This window comes from Sphaeramia orbicularis, chromosome 24, assembly GCF_902148855.1.
Source record: "Sphaeramia orbicularis chromosome 24, fSphaOr1.1, whole genome shotgun sequence".
Taxonomy (NCBI): domain Eukaryota; kingdom Metazoa; phylum Chordata; class Actinopteri; order Kurtiformes; family Apogonidae; genus Sphaeramia; species Sphaeramia orbicularis.
In genome coordinates this window covers 48,471,089-48,492,922 of record NC_043979.1, presented here as the reverse complement: position 1 = coordinate 48,492,922, position 21,834 = coordinate 48,471,089, and the positions used below count along the sequence as shown (strand labels likewise).

Below are 21,834 nucleotides of genomic sequence, written 5' to 3'. Positions count from 1 at the left end.
TAAATTGGTGTAAAGATTCATTCAGGAAGTAGAGTTGAGCAGGTTTCACCCATAAAATGAGGATTTTTTTTTGTTTTTTTGTGGGTGTGGTCAAGGGTGTCACAGATGGACAGCCCACTACTTCTTCATTCATAACTTTCGAACCGAACAAGTTTTTTACTTTAACATCTTTATTTATGATTTTTCCACAAAAGCATTGACATTATTAAGGCATTTCTGACAAAATTTGTGAATTCGCCCTGCCCCCACCCCGCCCCATCCAGGTGGCATCCCCACAAATACATCCACATTAACACACACGTATCAAACGGGCAAACAGAACACCAAAAAGGAAAAAAAAAAAAATTATACACAAGTACAAAAATCAGACAGACCAAAAAAACCCCCAAAACAGACCAAATACCAAATAACACACAAAAATGAACAAAAATTTGAAAACATGAACGCAATTAACAGGAAATGCTAACAAAAAAAGAATAACAAGAACAAAATATGCACAAAAAGGAACACAAATGGGAGAAACATGAATGCAATTAACAGGAAATGACAACAAAAAATAAAAATAAATAAAGAATAAGAACAAAATATGCACAAAAATGAACAATTACATTCGTTTGTCTTTGGTGGTGGACTAATAATAAGGGGGAAGATCCCGCTCATATGTTGTTTTGTTTCTACTTTTAGACCAGTTCGGTTTCAGAGAGGGTTCCAACACCGGTACCTGGAGCCACCGCTGGAACTTCCACCCATGAGCTGCAGAACATGTGAGGCTTTAAAGGCACACTTCATACATGTACACAGATGGTTTTATTAAGCTACTGCATACATGTACACAGATGGTTTTATTAAGCTACTGCATACATGTACACAGATGGTTTTATTAAGCTACTTCATACATGTACACAGATGGTTTTATTAAGGTACTTCATACATGTACACAGATGGTTTTATTAAGCTACTGCATACATGTACACAGATGGTTTTATTAAGGTACTTCATACATGTACACAGATGGTTTTATTAAGGTACTTCATACATGTACACAGATGGTTTTATTAAGGTACTGCATACATGTACACAGATGGTTTTATTAAGCTACTGCATACATGTACACAGATGGTTTTATTAAGGTACTGCATACATGTACACAGATGGTTTTATTAAGCTACTGCATACATGTACACAGATGGTTTTATTAAGGTACTTCATACATGTACACAGATGGTTTTATTAAGCTACTGCATACATGTACACAGATGGTTTTATTAAGGTACTTCATACATGTACACAGATGGTTTTATTAAGGTACTTCATACATGTACACAGATGGTTTTATTAAGCTACTGCATACATGTACACAGACAGTTTTATTAAGGTACTGCATACATGTACACAGACGGTTTTATTAAGCTACTTCATACATGTACACAGATGGTTTTATTAAGGTACTTCATACATGTACACAGATGGTTTTATTAAGGTACTGCATACATGTACACAGACGGTTTTATTAAGGTACTTCATACATGTACACAGATGGTTTTATTAAGCTACTTCATACATGTACACAGATGGTTTTGTTAAGGTACTTCATACATGTACACAGATGGTTTTATTAAGGTACTTCATACATGTACACAGATGGTTTTGTTAAGGTACTTCATACATGTACACAGATGGTTTTATTAAGGTACTTCATACATGTACACAGATGGTTTTATTAAGGTACTTCATACATGTACACAGATGGTTTTATTAAGCTACTGCATACATGTACACAGATGGTTTTATTAAGGTACTTCATACATGTACACAGATGGTTTTATTAAGGTACTGCATACATGTACACAGATGGTTTTATTAAGGTACTTCATACATGTACACAGATGGTTTTATTAAGGTACTTCATACATGTACACAGATGGTTTTATTAAGGTACTTCATACATGTACACAGATGGTTTTATTAAGGTACTTCATACATGTACACAGATGGTTTTATTAAGGTACTGCATACATGTACACAGACGGTTTTATTAAGGTACTTCATACATGTACACAGATGGTTTTATTAAGGTACTGCATACATGTACACAGACGGTTTTATTAAGGTACTGCATACATGTACACAGACGGTTTTATTAAGGTACTGCATACATGTACACAGACGGTTTTATTAAGGTACTGCATACATGTACACAGATGGTTTTATTAAGGTACTTCATACATGTACACAGATGGTTTTATTAAGGTACTGCATACATGTACACAGACGGTTTTATTAAAGAAGATGATGTTAAAAAATTCATAAAAAATGTGAACTTTGATCTACTGTTCACAAAATGTAATGAGATCTATTCTGGGTCACTGGTAATTTATAAAGTCAATTTGGTACGGATTCAAACAATAGTTTTGCTGCGACAGACATGTGAAATTTCACCCATTATAAGGAAATGGGGAAAAAAAAAAAAAATCTGAAAAAATTGTAACTTTGACCTAATTTTCCCAAAATCTAATGACATGTGTTCTGGGTCACTGGCAATTTATAAAGCAAATTTGGTCTGAATTCAACCAATAGTCGTGCTGCGACAGACATTTGAATTTTCACCCATTATAAGTAAATGGGAAAAAAAGATGTAAAAAAATTCATAAAAAATTTTAACTTTGACCTACTTTTCCCAAAATGAAATGAGATCTTTTCTGGGTCACTGGCAATCTATAAACCCAATTTGGTATGAATTCAACCAATAGTTTTGCTGCTTCTGATATGTGAAATTTCACCCATTATAAGTAAATGGGGAAAAAAAAGAATAAAACAAATCATAAAAAATGTAAACTTTTACCTAATTTTCCATAAAATCTAATGGCATGTATTCTGGGTCACTGGCAATCTATAAATCCAATTTGGTCTGAATTCAACCAATAGTTTTGCTGCTAAAGTGTTAACAAACAAATAAACAAACCGACCCTAAAACAATACCCCTAGTCTCCCCTTTGGGGGCGGGGCAAATATGATGTAATGGAGACGTTCAGATTTGGGTCTGATTTTCGGTAAGTTTAGTTAAATATAAAATCAGGTAGTTTTGTACCTGTAGCACAATCGTTGTTGACCCGTGTGGCACTAAGCCCAAAACAAGCTCTTTCTTAATGCATCGTCTGAGTCGAAAAACAAAAATAATGCAGCATCGACCACATCAGAGTTTAACTTCATGTGTTCATGTTTGTCTGGTTGTTGTTTTTTCTTTTATCTGTATTGGACCAAAGCTCTTCGAAGCCGTTTTAATCCTGCCCGTTTGTGGACTCCCAGTATATTAGTGATCTTGGCAGAGGCAGTGTTTTGGATTCAGCTGCAGTGTTATGTTCTGCACTAAATGGGAGGGTGTTAATTATGTCATTTCCCACTTTGTGAGCTGTAACGTTTTATAATTGTGCTCTTATGGGCCCACTGAACCCGCACAATAATAAGATCTGTCAGCACGGCGATGCAGCCACAGACAAGTGAGTCCCTTATTCTCCAAGTAGGAACTCAATAATTTAGCTGTATTAGCTGTATTTTTTTATGGCACAAGTCAAAACACAGATGATAACTTTGAAGGAACGCTTTCATAATGTGTGTTATGTTTCATATTTTATAGCCTTTTTACTACGATCACGTAGAAAACAAGTCACACAGCTCTACAATGTCTTAGAAAATATCTGCTTCAGACATTAAATGTGTTACATCGTACATACTTCAATAAGATGAATCTGAAAACAAATGACCAAAGTGCTGGTTCGCTCATGTTTTCAATATATACGATGGTGTTATTCCACATATATGTTGGTTTATGTGCATTTATATAATAGATTTAGAAATGTTCCACTAGACAGAACCTGAAAAGTCAATGTATTGTCATGTGTAGGGGAAATGTTTCTAGTCAAGAAAATACATTTTGTTGCGTATGCACAACATGAATGTAACAAATAAAACTGTTAATTATCAAAAAAAAAAAGAAGGAACCCAATTGGTCCTCCATTATTAAGTGAAATAACTTATTTCCTCTTGTGTATTTATAATTGCTCTGTAACCAAGCGAAAATAAGTTTTGTCCAATTCCTTGATTAATTGCATGAATTTTCAGTAGAATACTCGAATACTAAAATATTCGATAGCTGCAGCCCTAGTCATGCGCAGACAATAGTTGATTTTCCATGGGACATCTGCGCAAAACTTTACCGATATTTACTAAATGTTGAAAAAACAGAAGTGCGTAATGTCGGTTTTTCCATTAAATCACAAATGCGATGATTTGTTTATTATCGCGAGATTACACGAGAAGTCATTCCATAAACATGGTGACCAATGTAAATATGGTGTTGATTTACAGACATATTCATTACACTGGGTTACAAAGAAATGTTTTTTGCAAGTTGTCTAGGTTTATTCAACTGAATTCAGACCATTTTGCACCGCTAAGTCCAAAAATGACATCTGTTTTTCTCAATCAGGTCAGGTTTTTTTGACTTGATTCCTGTTAGGTACAGTGGTATATTCAGCGCAGATGTAGCAGAATACGTCAGATCTTCTAGTCGAAGCCATTTCATTCACCTGTAATATTAAAAAAACATTAATCATAAATTGGCAAAAGTAAAATCTTCAGAACTTGTTTATTGCAAAAAATATGAAAGAATTTTGTATCATATGATGTGAAAATGCCCATAAATGTAAGCAAAAATGTTCAAAAGCCAATATGTAGCATAGTTCAGAAAGTTGACCTGATTGAGCAAAATTAATGTGATTTTTGGATTCAGCACACCAAAATGATCCTAAATCAGCTCAAAAAACTTAATAAATTTGCTGTTGACCGGTGTTATTATTATATGTTACCCCTCTATCTCATACTAAATTAAAAAATGATTGGGTTTCCTGATGTGTCCATGTTTCTTTTTAAATTCCTCTTCTCTTGTTGTAACGTCCGTCAACATCCATTTTTTTAATTCGCCTGACTCTAGTTGTGGAAAAAGGTCTTTCCATTGCAGTTTTGTGTGATATACTCTTTGCACTTCGCCCAAAAAAACCACCTCTTGCCAGGGCAAAGAATTTTAATTGAAAAATGAGAGTTTTGGCAGAATTGCCATTTTTTCCATTTGGTAAATTTTTATGCGCAAGTTACATTCGCACAATTTGAGGGTCAGTGATAAAGTGACAAGTGTTTTGAGGTAGATCTGTAGCTCTGAGACAAACATTCCTTTGGAGTTAAACCCATTCTCTTGTTAATTCTCAGAATGTCACATTTTGGCCCAAGACTAGTCGCTTTTCCATTGACCCTCAAATTATGTGAATATAACTTAAAGCTCTACCTACCGATGTGGCATTTCTCACAGCACTTAGTAAAAGTTTGAACATGAACAACCCGCCTCCCTCCAAAGCCCCGCTGCCTGAGCTCTGAGGCTCCTCCTCCTCTCTCCTCATGCGCGATGGAAACGGAGGAGGAAGCAGAGGTGGAGGTTCGGTCCGTTTTGGTGTGTCCGCGGACCCCTCCCTCAGTAATCAGATGCATCATCCACCTGCCGCGGGCCCGCAGCTCCTGTTCCATCAGTAGACCTGGTCTGTGCAGTACTGGGTCAGGGTCTTCACTGCAGTGCCCAGGGGATGGGCGCGCGCACTGTGAACGCGCGGCCTCCGCGAATTTTCCGTGGACATTTGAGGTTTCATAGTCCATACAATTCTCATCCTACATCATCTTACATGTGTGACACCATGTGCATGTACCTGTATGAGTCCCACCGTCAGAAAAGCTGAGCTTTATGCAGACCTGTTCAGTCCAGTACAGCTGACTTCCAGACTTTTATCTCCATCCTTCATTCATCAGACTCCCGTTTCTTCCCCTCAGTTGTTGTTTCTGTTCATAAATCCGTTTTTTCCCTTCCACATGTGCATGTCAGTTCTATCCAAACACATCCTAGACAGTAGACTGTGGTCAGTGGTCAGTAGACTGTGGTCAGTGGTCAGTAGACTGTGGTCAGTGACAGGAGAAGCAGCAACAGTGAAGCGTTAGATTCAGAGGGACACATATCGGATGTGAGGTGGCGATAACGGATCGGATGCTGGACGGCCGTAATGGATGATTGACAGGAGGCTCAGTCAGGTTTGGCCAATTATTTTATTCGGACCGACTAAAATGATTGGTCAGACTTTTATTAGAAATATATGAGAATTAAACATTTTTGAGTTTCAATACCTGGCGGATTTCTTTTACATTTTAGTTTGACACACACTTATTAGGAGCATTTTAAGATGACAAAAGAAAAGTGTAAAAATGCCACATCATACGGTATAGCTTTAAGCGTAAAAATTTCCCTAATGGGAAAACGACAATTTTGCCAAAACTCTCATTTTTCAATTAAAATTCTTTGCGCTGGCAAGAGGTGGTTTTTCGGGCATAGCGCAAATAGTATATCATGCAGAACTGCAATGGAAAGACCTTTTTCCACAACTAGTCATGCGAATAAAAAAAAACAGATGTTGACGTATGTTACAACAAGAGAAGAAGAGTTTTAAAAGAATCATGGTGCAGTATGTGTTGACACACCAGGAAACTGAATCATTTTTCAATCCAATCGATTTTTATTTATAAAGCACACATTTAAACAAACCCAAAGGTTTCCAAAGTGCTGTACAGTAAAATAAATGCAATAAAACATAATTAAAAGATAAAATACTAAGATAAAAACACAATGAAATATAATAAATAAGCGATTAATGTATCTTAGAAACTACAACCAACCAGCACTTTTGACTTAATTTTTCTTTATTAGTGGCTCAAATGTGCTTTTATTGTGGAAGCGTTTTACTCGTAGACCAGTGGAATTTACATTTATGCATTTGGCAGAGGCTTTTTTCCAAAGCAACTGACAGGGAAGATTAACAATTTAACTGTCTCTCTCTGCTTCTTTTATAAAACACTTTAAATCAGCCACAGTGGACCAAAGTTCTGTACAGAAGAATAAATACAAACCAAAATAAAAGAATAAAATACAAGAATAGATTAGAAACATAAAACAGCTGTACAATTATAAAAAAAAAATAGTGTCATACAGAAGAATAAAAAAGTAAAATGATAGAATAAAATACAAGAATAGATTAAAAAGACATAAAAACCAGCTGTACAATTTAAAACAGTGAAATAAAAATACCACATAAATCACTACTGGAGGCTATAATCAGTGCTGATAAAGGACAGATGAAAGTTCACCACGCTCTTAGAACTCCTTATGTAAAACTATGCAGTGTTCTAATTGGATGGAACACATTAAAACCCTGTCGGACAGTAAAATGTATTATATAACATGATTATTAGGCCAACATTTTTCAATTTATAACATCTGTAACTAGAGGTCAGCTGATTTGTCAAGGCCGATACAGTCACAATAGTTAAAATAGGTTTATTAATCAGATGATACAGTTTATTATCAGAGTTAATCTGAATACTGTATTAATCCCAGGGGAAATTATTGGGTGTTACAGCTAGGGCTGTGTCCTGGCAAGAATCTGACGGTATGATACAGATCACAATACTAGGGTCCCAATACGATATATCGCGATAATATCATGATACTATTAAAAAGGCAATTTTTTTGTTTGTTTCTTTTTTTTAAATGATTATTTCCTGGAAGAATGGAATTACAGCAGAAATCTGCACAAATACGAAACACATTTTTATTTGATCAGAACAGGATCTAATGTTCTATCACAAAATGTTCTCGTGTTCAAACTGAAATCATGTTTTACAGACATTCCAGTTTCAGATCCTGTTCAAATGTTCAGATTCTATTAGTTCACAACTAACATTAGAACAGGATTTGAGTTCAATCCCAACAAAGGAACGAACATTATTGAATAAAAGAGTGTTAAATAATAATGAATAAAATATAAACAAAAAAGAAAAATGAACCTCCACAATATCTGCATTTGAATAAATACCTAAAAATATCGATACAGTACTTTTTAATATCAATACATATCGTGAAATTAAATATCGCGATATATTGCCGAACCAGTATTTTCTTACACCCCTCGTTACAGCTTCTCCGTGCAAATATAATTAAAAGTAGAAGGAAAGAAATTATCAATACTACAAACAATATCAAGCCCTAAATATATCTATCTATTGATTGTTTCTTTCGTTCGATCGATTGTTCTATTTCCTATGTGTGTGTGTGTATATGTATGTATATATATATATATATATATATATATATATGTACATATATATGTGTGTGTGTGTGTGTTTAAATCCAACATATAAACACATAATTAAAATTCAACACAGATTATTTCTATGTTGGATTTAAATAGTACTTTTTACTGATTACAGCTGTTTTTGAGTTAATTAGAATTTGGAAAACCTACTGAACACTTACTTCACAATAATAAGTGTTGGGATAAGTCCTTAAATCTGGACCTGAACTTCAAGCAGCCGTAAAAATAATAAACGATTCTAGGTGTGATTTTTCATTTTTTTCAGCCGTTATTTTCCCTCTAAGTCAGCTTTTCCACAGACGACCCTGATCGCGTTTATTTGTCGCTATCAGAGCCCACATGTGCTGACAATGACGTTCCGTCCGATCGGCGCCACTTAATCAGCCGATACCATTAATCGTCTGTATTGCAAACAAGTCGTCAACACAAAACCGTCCGGCGTCAACAGGTTTGAGTGTCTGTTACAAAGAGACGACGGCGGGGTTCAGAAACGGCCTGGTCCATAACTGACAGGACGCCATAAAAGCAGTTTGTACTCTGCTGCAGCGGTCATGAATCTGCGTCTGACAGAAGCACGTGAAAGGGTTTTAAGTGGTTTTGGATTTATAGACGACGGAATGCAAAAGATGTGGATAATGTTTGAAAGGCTGTGACGTAACTCACTCACAGAGACATTAAATTCAACCTAAATGGGGAATATTTACGCACGTCTCCTGAACCCTTAGACCAGGCAGACCAGTACAATAACAGCATGATGGCCAGTAAATAATGACAAAGACTGACATTCAATTCTGCCAGTATTTATGTTTACAAACTATCCAGACAAAAAGAATGTGAATAACCTGAAAAAAAAGAAATTTGTTAAGAAATATGAGTACAATCTTATCAATATTTTGCCTCGACTTATCATTCATACATATGCATTACAGATCAGATCTACAAAGACACAAAACATTTAATAACAGGCAGAATATAGTTAAATTGCACTTAATTGTCTTTAGACATTACAGGGTTGTTCATATTTGTTCAGGTTATTCATATTTTATTGTTAAAGGATAGTTTGTTCATGTAAACATTTTCATAATTTAATGTTTTTTGCACTAAATCAAAGAGAAAAAAAAATTGGTGTTTTCATTATTTATAGGTTATTATGATATTATTTTGAGTTCAACGCTCTAACTTTCACTTTACAAATTCATCCCCAGGGCCGGACTGGAACCTTTGGCGGGCCGGTTTTGGCCCCCGGGCCGCATGTTTGACACCTGTGTCTTAGACCAATGGTTCCAGCTGTTTTTTGTCTCCTGACCCCATTTCAACATCACAAAGTTCTGGCGACCCCAGACATTCAAAACGGAGACTTTTTTTTTTTTTTTTTTTCATTGCTAAAATTAATTTGTTTTTAATCATGTAATAGTTTACTATACTATGTTTCAAATAAACATTAATTTTAGAGGACATTTAGTCTATATAATGTATTTTATTGTGGACAGAGGCAGTAAATCCAGGTGTAGATTATTACTATTTTTTATTGGTAAGTTTTTGGTTTTTTTTTAATCAATTACTCGAAATTTCAGGCGACTCCATTTGAATTCCAGGCGACCTCGTAGTTGGAAAGCACTGCCTTAGATGCATTAGTGTCTTGACCCTCCACTCTTCTATAAATAGGTCAAAATGACCCGAGTTAAAATCAGTGTGTTTTTATGACACTTTTGTAATTTTGTCGTGTTAAAAATAATCATTTGTGTTCAGGGGTGTTAGAAAATACTGGTTCTGCAATATATCGTGATATTTCACTTCACAATACTGTATCAATATTAAAAAGTACTGTATCGATATTTTTAGGTATTTACTCAAATGCAGATATGACAGAGGTTCATTTTTGTTTTTTGTTTTTCTTTATTGTATACATTTTCTTTATTATTTAACACTGTTTTATTAATTAATGGTTATTTGAATCATCCTAAAAGCACTTTTTACTGTCTGAGAGGCAGATGCTGGTTCCTTTATTGGGATCGCACTAAAATCCTGTTCTGATGTTAGTTCTGAACTAATAGAATCTGAACATTTGAACAGGATCTGAAACTGTAATGTCTGTAAAACAGAATTTCAGTTTGAACACAGGAACATTTTGTGATAGAACATTAGATCCTGTTGTGATCAAATAAAAATGTGTTTAGTATTTGTGCAGATTTCTAGTGTAATTCAATTCTTCCAGGAAATAATCATTATTAAAAAAGAAACAAACAAAAAAATGGCCTTTTTAACAGTATCATGATATATCGTGATGTATCGTGATCCTAGTTTTGTGATTTGTATCGTATCTCCAGATTCTTGCCAATACACGGCCCTATTTGTGTTATATTTTGGTTTTGCAAAAGAATGATTTCATGTTTGAAAACTTTTTTATTTTTCTATTTTTTGGAATGTTTTGAACAATTTTATTTTATTTTTTTTTTAAATATTCAGAACATTTGAAAAGAAAAATATATATAGTATATAGTATATAACCGCAATAGAATAATGTCCACATCCATTTAGTGAGTGAGTCCTTTGGTTTTTACTGTTGAGTGAATCAGAGGTTCAGAGGTAATTCTACTGTAAATGAATGTGGGTCATTTTGACCCAAATATGGAAGACTGGGATAGTAAAACAAAAACTGCATGACAACATAACATACATACAACATAAGTTCAAGTAACAATAACATGTAAGTAATTTCCCTTATGGATCAATAAAGTTTTATCTGTTTTTTTTTTTTTTTTGAATACCTGGAATATGAAACAATAACTTTTAATTTCAAAAATGTTACAAGAAAACAACTTCAGTGATGCTAGAAATTGGCTTTGACTTGCATTCAAATTGATTGGAAACTCACTTTGTTAGAGTGTAACAGTTAATTTTCCCAGGAAAAACACAATAAAGACCTTTTCCTTTTTGCCTCAGTCAGACCGGTACTGTGTGGAATTAATAGATGGTAAAAAAACCATATGAACCAGTGTCATTAATCACAAAAAACCCTGAGGTTACCTCGTTAGCTCAGAGGTACGTTCACTAATAGACTTAAGCTGCATTTCCCTGCCCGTTCTCTTGAGCAGGTGATTAAATGCCTTCGTGGCGTATTGATCGATGGTGTTAATTACGGTGTAAATATCCTGCTTTTCCCTCGTCTCTGAAACAGACTCGTCTGGGAGGAGACGCTGTTGGACAGTCTGCCTGAACTTCGCTGAACTCCGAAAGGCGTTCTGCTGCTGCAGCAGACCGGCGCCATCAACGAATGCGGTCTCCTACATGTTCTCACGCTTCACGAAAAAAAGCTGCAGGTAAACAAACGGACGCGTCACACAGCCCATACGTGCAGCTGCAGATATCGACGTTTATGTTTTACCTATTGATTTTTGCTCCGATTTGATTAACAATTATTGGAATAAGTGGAAAAAAAAAAATAACGAAAAATTTGAAAAAGACAAACACCGTGGCCCTTTATTCCAGAATGAGCTGAAATAACAAACACAAAAGTATAAAAGTAAAAGGATGTATAAAAATATATCTATACAGGAATAAAAATAACAGCAATATAAACGTGTGTATAAAAATATCTGTTTATAAACAACAAACAAGGTAAATGGCATAAGTATAAAAGGGTAAATAACAATATAAAAATGTAAATATAAAAATTTCTCTATACTGTATATAAAAAACGAAAAGGTGAAATGACAAAAGTATATAATAAATCTGCATAGAAATAAAAATAACAATATAAATGTGTGTATAAAAATATCTATATATAAACAACACACAAGGTAAATGACAAAAGTATAAAAGGAAAAGGATAAATAGAAATAACAATAATATAAAAATGTATATATAAAAATATCTATATAAATAAAAAACGAAAAAAGTGAAATGACAAAAGTATATAAGTAAAAGGATGTATTAAAATATCTATACAGAAATAAAAACAATAAAAAATGTATATAAAAATATCTCTATATATAAAGAAACAGTCAAATGACATAAATTATGGAAGTAAAAGGATATATAAGCATATCTTCTATGTAGAAATAACATAATAGTATAAAATTGTGTATATATTAAAAAGTATTCATATAAACAACAATCAAGTCAAATGACATAAAGAAGTATATATTAAAAAATCTATATAGAAATAACAGTATGAACGTGTGTGTATATGAAGATACTCTATATACAGTATAAACACCAAATCAAGTGATATGAAAGCATAAAAATAAAAGGATATAAAATATCTACATATAAATAACAGTATAAACATCTATCTATCTGTCTGTCTGTCTGTCTGTCTGTCTATCTGTCTACAAAGTCAAATGATATAAAAGCAAAAAAGTAAAATGATATATAAAAAAATCTATATAGAAATAACAATAACAGTATAAAAGTGTACATATAAAGATATCTATATTAAAAACAAGTCAAATGACATAAAGGCATAAAAGTAAAAGGATATATATTTTAAAAAATCTATATAGAAATAACTATAACAGCATAAAAGTGTATATATAAAGATATCTACATATATGTGAAATACATCTACAAACTGAATGTGCACCACAGTCATGAATACATTTGGATCCAACTTATTAACAACTTAAACTAAAATGAAGACAAATATTTTAAGTGTTTGTGTGAAAGTTTAAAGGAGTAAGTGCAGGTTCCAGTGTAGAAAAGTCAACATCTGGACATTTTCGGCCTTTTTGTCCTCGTCTCTTATGTAGTTTGCGTTGATCCTGGCGTCACGTGCGTCACAATAAGCGTCCGTGTGAAACAACAGCAGTGGAACCAATGTTTAGTGGCAGCGAAATTAAGGAAACGAAGCTTCGATTCAGGAAAATTCTAACCCAATAGTGTTTTTTTTTTTTTTAATCAGTTCGAGTCGATTAAATGTTTCTACTGTACTCGTATTTGTGCTTTTCTACGTCCGTATCTGTTTTACTCGTCTGTCACCGTGGAGGGTTTTGTCGTCGAACACGCCTGTGCCTTTGACCCAGTCCCACCTGGAGCCCGTCCAGGTCCACCTCAGAGAACCAGGTGAAGTCATCTGTTCCAAGCAGCAGCACCGGTCACTCTCCTCCCCACCCGGTTTCAATCACCCCCCACCCCACCCCTTCTTTTATAACAGCTGATGCGTAATCGTCGTGCAGTGAAAGTCCACATATACAACACCCCCCTGCACCTGTAGTATTTCCAGGTTAAAATGTAAGCTCCGATTACAGTCGAACACACTTTTATTGCACATGCGCTGATAAAGTGGATGCTGAAACAGTCTGATGGTTTGGCTTCATCACCTTTATGGATGTCCTGGAACAAGTGCGTTTGGCAGCCGCTCGCTTTTAATCATCTTTGACGGCGTCCATGTGCCAAAGTCATATTTTATTCAACTGGGTCTTTGACTTGAGTTATGGTGAAGCAACACCAGGAAAAGGAAACACAGACGTATGTGACATGACCGTACATTACACTGCTGCGTGTCTTATAAATATCCTCAGGAGACCCAGTGATGTATTTTTGTCCACGGTAGGGGACAAGTACTTCTACACTGTTTTCATAGACGTGTTCATAGATATACATACTGTTAATATTGTGTCTATTTATATTTTATGCCTATTTTTTTCTTTTATTCTACTTTAATTCCAGTCTTATCTTACTTTCTGTAAATTTTTATATTCTATTATCTTATTTTACTTTTCATAATTTTAGTTTTTGTAATTTTATATTTGCTCTGTTCTTACTTTTTTTTGTATATCAGTTGTTTTTATTGATTTTAACTTTCAGGTTTATGAAAGTAAACAAATAAATTCAACATTACAATTATAAACATGACACAACAGCAAGTGTACACTACACCTGCACTACAAACAAAACAAAGCAAAACCACCCCCCCCCCCACACACACACACACACACACTCTTATTCCCGTCGTTATGAGACACACAGTTTTGGAATTGAGCTTCTGACAAATAAAATAAAAACCCAATAAGTGAATAAAAAGAGTATGAATCAGGCGTACACACAGGACGTATACAGTTACCATAGATGAAAGTCTCAAAAGTCATGACAACAGTCTCTTAACGTCTTCTGAAGCTTTTTTCCACATCTCCAATATTCTATGTTTTTATTATTATTGTTTTTATTATTATTATTCATATTGTTGCACTGCCTGGAGTAGCACTCCTAATTTCACTGAACACACAATGATAATCCAGGCTATTCCGATTCTGACAAGAGTTTCACAGCTTGGCTAAAAAAAAAACAAAAAAAAAAACCCACTGTCAACTACAAAGGACATCTATATCTACATCTATCTATATATAATAATAATGCGCATTCTGTGTCCGCTCAAAGTCCGCTTGATGTGTGGTCATTGTTGCAGCACAGGAGGGCGTACGGGTACACTGCCGCTGTTGCACCACAGGAGGGCGCTATCGTACAATGGCACCATGGGTACAATGCTGCTAGTTCTTTAAAATAAATAATAAATAAATAAATCTGAAAAAACTGCAGCATCACGCTGTTTCTAATCCAAAACAATTATTTGATGTAAAATGCCAAAACATGTATGTTTGTGTGTATAGTATGTGTGTGTGTATATATATTATATATATATATATGTTATATATATAATATATATATATATATATATATATACACACACACACACACACACTCAAGGAAAAAAGAAACGCACCATTTTCATTTTCTGATTTTTTTCAGGAAATATGAAGTTGTTGCAAATTGGAAACCACAGTGAGTTCAGTTCTATTCTGAGTCCAAATGAAATGATTGTTTTCCTGGTTCTGGTTGATTGATTTGGATTATCAATCAGAATGTATTTGTGTTCACACCCATGTCTGCTCAGAGTCAAACTCACAGATGAATTGGACCTCTACTCAGTTCTGCACAACCATTCCCTATAAAAGACACCAAAATGGAGCACAACACATTTGTCCACAGTGACGCCACTACTGCAGCCGGACAGAGACTGGGCTGAAACCTGTCACACAGATGTGACAGCCGACTGTCCCGGTCCTGTGCAGCGGTTGGAACAGGCGTCGACCAGATCTGGGACGGTGGTTGGAGGAGCCGCTGGTGTGTAACGCTCAGCGAGGAGTCCAACGGTAGAGTGGTGGAGTCCAAACAGCCTGGCTACAGCCCGTCTGCTCCGTCCAGCTGAAACATGCCAGTGGACCCATCTCTGTCCGGCTGCAGTAGTGGCGTCACTGTGGACAAATGTGTTTGTGCTCCATTTTGGTGTCTTTTATAGGGAATGGTTGTGCAGAACTGAGCAGAGGTCCAATTCATCTGTGAGTTTGACTCCTGAGCAGACATGGGTGTGTAACACACAAATACAGGTTCTGACTGATAATCAAATCAGTCAACCAGAACCAGGGAAAACAGTCATTTCATTTGGACTCAGAATAGAACTGAACTCACTGTAGTTTGTAATTTTGCAACAACTGTCATATTTCTGAAAAAATCGAGAAAATGAAAGTGGTGTGTTTCTTTTTCCTTGAATCTATCTATCTATCTATCATCTATCTATCTATCTATCTATCTATCTATCTATCTATCTAAGCTATCTATCTCTCCTATCTATCTATCTATCTACTATCTATCTAGCTATCTATCTATCTATCTATCTATCTAAGAAACATTCTTCTATTACATTTCCATTATCACGGGATATGTAGGTTTGTTTTTTTTGTTTGGGTTTTTAATCTCTGTTGAAATATGTATGTGTTCCATGGTGTAAACTGCAGAATTAATGTTTTTGTGATAAACATTGTACTTAAATACACACTAACTCATCCCTTTAGGACAAATTCATATTTCCTTCCCTCAAAATACATATAAAATAAAGAAGGTAATGCAGTAAATATAGAATTAAAAACAAAATTGCTTCATATCCCAAGCATTTCATACAGCAATGTATTTCCACCTTTCCCAAAGTGAGGATTCAGACTTAAAATGTGCTACAGACTGTCGCCAATGATATTTTATCTAAAATACACGAAAATACTTTGGAATGTGAAGAGGAACCTGAACTGTGACGGAATTCTCTAAAGTTGAGTTAAAACCCAAAGTGTTCAGACCCCAGGACAGTAAGTCGTCATATTTGTTCTCACGATCGTATCTGTGTGGCTGAAGAGACATTTCCATTTCCTGTCGCTGGAATAATGCGGTTAAAGCGGCAAAGGCCAGCGGCTGTGGAGAGTCAGTAAAAGAGTAGACGGTAAATAGGAGCTGAGAAGTCGGTAGTCTCTATCTGACGTTCTACCTGATGATATTACGCAGCGCTTTTAAAGTTTACTCCTCCCTGAATTGACTTTGTTTCGGTTTCGTATAAATGGTGCCGTTGTAGGCTTTTATTTTCCACATTGTGCACTTCTGTGGAACATGTCTCATTTCGTTGCTCTGTGTCATCTCTAGCCTTAATTTATTCTCAGGAGATGTGGTAATTGTTGCTCCTTACTCGGGGTCCACTCTCAGTTCCTCGGGGCTGTTTAGTATTCAACCGTAGCCGCTAAACTCACACAAGCTGCTCTTCTCTGCTGGGTTAAATACATGCATTACTGGACAGTGCATAGGCAGCACATACACAGTATATACATGATTTATCTGGTCCGACACGTACACGGCAGACCTTCACTAATTTCCCCAAGGGGCTTAATTTACTGCCATTGTTTACGTACTCACATAATTGCTTCTCTCGTTGGGCATTTCACTTTAATTATAGGATGTAATTATATTTTCGTCCTATTTTAGTGGTTGACATTGTGCTGTAATTAATGAAGGGCGTCAAAATTAATTTGCAATTTGATTTCTCTCCTTTGTTCTGAACTACATTATGTAGTTGAGGATTCCAGCAGCGTCACGGGTTTGCACATCGGATCAACCGAGGAGACAAAATGAACGTTCACTTTTTGCTCTCGAAGTTGTCAAACACACTGGCAAAAAAATCTGAATCTGACCGAGTGTATTTTTCTCATTTCTAGTCCAAATATGTTCATGATTTTTTTTTTTACCTTGAATTAAGCAAAAAAAATCTGGAATTAAGCAAAAAAAACTTGAAAAAAGCAAAAAAAAAATCCTAAATAAGCAAAAAAAATCCTGAATTAACCAAAAAAATCTTGAAACTAAGCAAAAAAATTTGACTAAAACAAAAAACTTGAATAAAGTAAAAAAAAAATCTTCAATTAAGCAAAAAAATCTTCAATAAGCAAAAAAATCGTGAATTAAGTACAAAATCTTGAATTACGCAAAAAAATCTTGAATCAAGCAAAAAAAAATTCTTGAATTAAGCAAAAACAAATCTGCCAGTGGAACAAGTGAAAATGATGTTGTTCAGATTTGTTGAAATCAGATTTTCCAGATCTGTTGTCTGTAAATCAGTTCTGCTAAAGTTCCTCTGTAGGTGATTCTGTCTGATTTTAAGTGGGATGACATATTTGGTCTAGAAATGAGGAAAATCCACTTGGTAAGAGTTAGATTTTTTTTCCAGTGTAATCAATCAGTCAGAAAACGTCCAAAGTTCCGAAGGTTGTAAATATGGAGTGTGTGTTTGTGTTTCGTGCAGGAGCCGCTGTGAGAAGTTTGGATACGGGGTGATGTGACCCAGGGTGGCGGCCACGGCTCCAGGGGTGGCGGGCTTTGCACAGCTCAGGTACCGACGCACAAACAAACGTTCGCAGGCGTCGCTGCTTACACGCGTGTTTTTGTAACATTTGTTGCCGTTCGGCATAAACCGGCAAGTTTGTCATAGTCAACTCTGTCAGCGTCTGTCAGGATGGTGAATGAAATAAAAGACAGATCAGACGTCAGCAGGAAAATACTGTGAGGGCTTATTCTGTCCCACTGCTGTAGTACACCATCTAAATACAGCAAAATATAGAAACTACACATTAGATCTGTTTATCGCAGGGGTGTCAAAGTCATTTTAGTCCAGGTTCCACATTCAGCCCAATATGATCTCAAGTGGGTCAGAAAATAAAATAAGTGAAAAAATTAAAATGACATTCTGATGATGTTTATATTTACAAAGCATCCTTTAAAAAATGTGAATAACAAACAACCTGAAATTACTTAAGAAAAATAAATTAAATTTGAACAATATTCTGCCTCAGTTTATCAGTCACACATGTGCATGTGATCTAAAAATGCACAAAACATGTAGTAACAGGCAGAATGAACACAATTTACAGAAAAAATAACAAAAACCCAACACATATGATCAAATTAAGCATAACAAGAACAAACAAAAACTTGAGAAACATTAACAAAATGGTGTTAAAATTGCAGTTACTTCTCTGAAGACATTTCAGGTTCATATTTGTTCAGCTTTACTTTTTTTTTAATTAAAGGATAGTTTGTAAATGTAAATATTTTCATATAACTTCACACTTTTGCACTAAATAAAGAGACAGATTCAGAGTTATCATTATATATTGGATCTATAAATGCACAGAACATGTAGTAACAGGCAGAATATTGTTAAAATTGCATTTATGTTTGTTCAGTTTATTCAAAATTTTTGTGAACAAATACTTAGTTAATGTGAGTATTTTCATATAATTTAACTTTTTTACACTAAAACAAATAGAGAAGTTTGTATTTGTCATTATTTATGGGTTATTATGACAGTATTTTACTTTAGATCATATTGTTCTGTATGTGGAACCTGAACTAAATTATTTTAACCTCACTGATTGTTAATACCTTCAGTGTAATTTTGGTATGTTACAAATTCATCCCGTGGGCTGGGTTGGACCCTTTGGGGGCCGGTTTTGGCCCGTGGGCCGTATGTTTGACACCCCTGCCTTATGGGATCAGGTATTCACTGTTCCTGTATCTCTCCCTGTATTTCCTTCAGCTGTGGTGTTTCGTTGCAGGGTTTGTTCGAGCGCTGGTTTTGGAGCTGTGGTCAGTCCTGGAATGTGGCAGCGAAGACGTCCGAGTGGTTCGTCCTAAACCGACTCCCATGGACCCCATAGACAGGAGCTGCCTGAAGGTACCGAACTGTAATGAGCATGACACCAGACAAACTAAGGTTCTAATAGTTTTGGATTTTACATTCTAGTTGAGTTTTATTTAGTTTGGACTTTTTTTTCTCTAATTCAGTTCGTTTTAATTAGTTTTTAGAGCAGGTTTGCTAGTTTTTATTAGTTTTCATTATTTTCTAAATGCTTAGTTTTAGTTTAGTTTAGTTTAGTTTAGTCGTCTCTTTTCTCTTCTTCTCTGTCGTCGTATTCAAATAAATCCCAGACAGGACTCTGCTGCTTTCTCCCAACTTTAGTCTCCATGTTTCCAGGTAGAATGGGGACCAGAAGACGACTGGAAACCACAAGTGAACACAAGTGACGGACCCTTAAATATCATACGGTGACAGCAGAGAAAATTACTTGAGGGAAATAAATCGATTTCATATCAATCCGACATAGACAAGATGAAAACGAAGGGAATGTTTAAGCCATAATTTTTATCCGTTTTGTTAGTTTTGTAAACACACAATACTGTTTCAGTTAGTTATCGTTTTTTTTTTCTTTTAATCATAGTTTTTGTTTATTCAGTTAACAAAAATGTTTTACAATTCTAGTTTTCGTCATTTCGTTAGTTTTCGTTAACGATAATAACCTTGAGACAAACAGCGCTGAATAACTTTAAAGGACTCATATTTATCTAAACCAGTCGTTCCCAAACTTTTTTGTCTCCTGACCCCATTTTAACATCACACATTTCTGGCGACCCCAGACATTCAAAACGGAGGCATTTTTTTTTCCTAAAATTAATTTTTTTTGGATCATGTAATAGTTTGCTATACTATGTTGCAAATCCAGGTTAATTTTCGAGGACATTTAGTCTATATAATGTATATTATTGTGGATGGAGGGAGTAAATCCAGGTGTAGATTACTGCACAAAGGGAGAGTTTTATTTTCCTTGGTCAGGATCTGTCCAGTCAGTCCAGCTGTGATTTACAAGGAGGACAATTAATACTGAACAAACAAGAACTGAAACTATGGATTATGAAAGAGCTGCAGCATCTGAAACTGACCACAATGAACATTTGACACAGAAACAGAACCACAGTGTTTCAGCTTCAGTTTGTCATATCTTTTATGGATTGTCTCTCTTAACTCACCATGTATTTTTTTTTATTAGTAAGTCTTTATTTTTATCAATTGCTAGAAATTTCAGGCGACCCCACAGTGGAAAAAACTGATCTAAACCCACTTTTCTTAGTCTGTGGTTCATTTATTTGTGTATTTGGACCTTAATAGTTAATACAGTTTGAATTTCAACCCTCCAGCTGCTGCAAAAAAACTATTGGTGCTGTTTTGCTTATTATGGCTAATAACACCTTTCTCGTATCAAAGACTCTGAAGTGGTGGCTCATCAGGTTTATTTGACACTCAAAAGGGTGAACCTGGAAAGGGCGTACAAATATCCCAAATACAAAATTCTTTTTGATGCATAATGTTACACACTGCACTGCTTATGCTAACACATGGAAACATCAGAACATTATGTCCCACGCTGTCTACACCATGTTGATATTCCATATGCAGTTAATTTATTACATTGCTACAGTTACGGTCGAATGTCTTGTTTAGAACTAAAGTTCATGCCGTAAAATAAAGGTTAAGTTGTACAACTATAGAAATCATATGTACTGGCTATGCAAACTCAAAATACAAGATACCGTGGTCTCGCGGGTAGCACAGCTGCGTGCTGACATCATTTTCTGTTCCGCTGTTACTTCCTGTTCAAGGAAACTTTATTTAAAACGACTACCGGCATTGTACCTGTGGTGCCATTGTACGATAGCGCCCTTCCGTGGTGCATTGCACCCATACGCCCTCCCGTGTTGCAACATCGGGATACGCGTCAGACGAAGACGCACCGGACACAGGAACGTCCATTATAGTAGGATGTACATTAGCTAGGGCTACTGGATTTAACCACTAGGTGGAGCTAAACACACGTGGAAGATCTATGAAACAAAGAGTAAATAATCTACACATTTTTATGTTGATGAAGGTAAAAATATGACTTTTATGTCATAGTTATGACTTTTTGTCATATTTGTGACTTTTGGGTCGGTTTATGACTTTTTATATCATAGTTGTGACTTTTTTGTTGTAGTTATGAGTTTTTATTTCATATTTGGGACTTTTGTGTCATAGTTTATGACTTTCTTATCTCATAATTTCAACTTTTTAGCTCGACTGACGAATTCGTTGCCAACTCTTTAAGAATCGATTTGGATCTATTTAATCGATTCATTGTTGCAGCAACAATGGCGAACATTTGAACAGTACTACAGCGCTGCACAGATTATGCACTTTGGTGATTATAGGGCGTCTATGGGTGAGATTACCAGAGGGTTAAAGGCAGAAAGTACAGGCAGGTCTGAGACGGATATGTGCATGAGGCTACAGTTTACCATAGTGAGGACGTGTACTTTGGAAAATACAAGTATGAGCAGAATCTGAGGGTTTGAAGTGTTTTTTGACCTCCGCCAAGGAGGTTCTTTTTCTGCCAGTGTTGGTTTGTCTGTCTGT

The 21,834-nt window shown here is 35.3% G+C and overlaps 1 protein-coding gene across 1 annotated transcript in view; it reads left to right on the top strand.

Annotated features, from left to right (window-relative positions):
* The window catches only part of LOC115415336 (protein broad-minded-like), a 178,913-nt gene that overhangs the window by 42,118 nt on the left and 114,961 nt on the right, over nt 1–21,834 (top strand). The window contains 6 exon segments of the mRNA XM_030128871.1: nt 685–764; nt 11,419–11,515; nt 11,517–11,560; nt 17,851–17,920; nt 17,922–17,937; nt 19,163–19,281. Coding sequence (XP_029984731.1) covers nt 685–764; nt 11,419–11,515; nt 11,517–11,560; nt 17,851–17,920; nt 17,922–17,937; nt 19,163–19,281 — 426 coding nt within the window.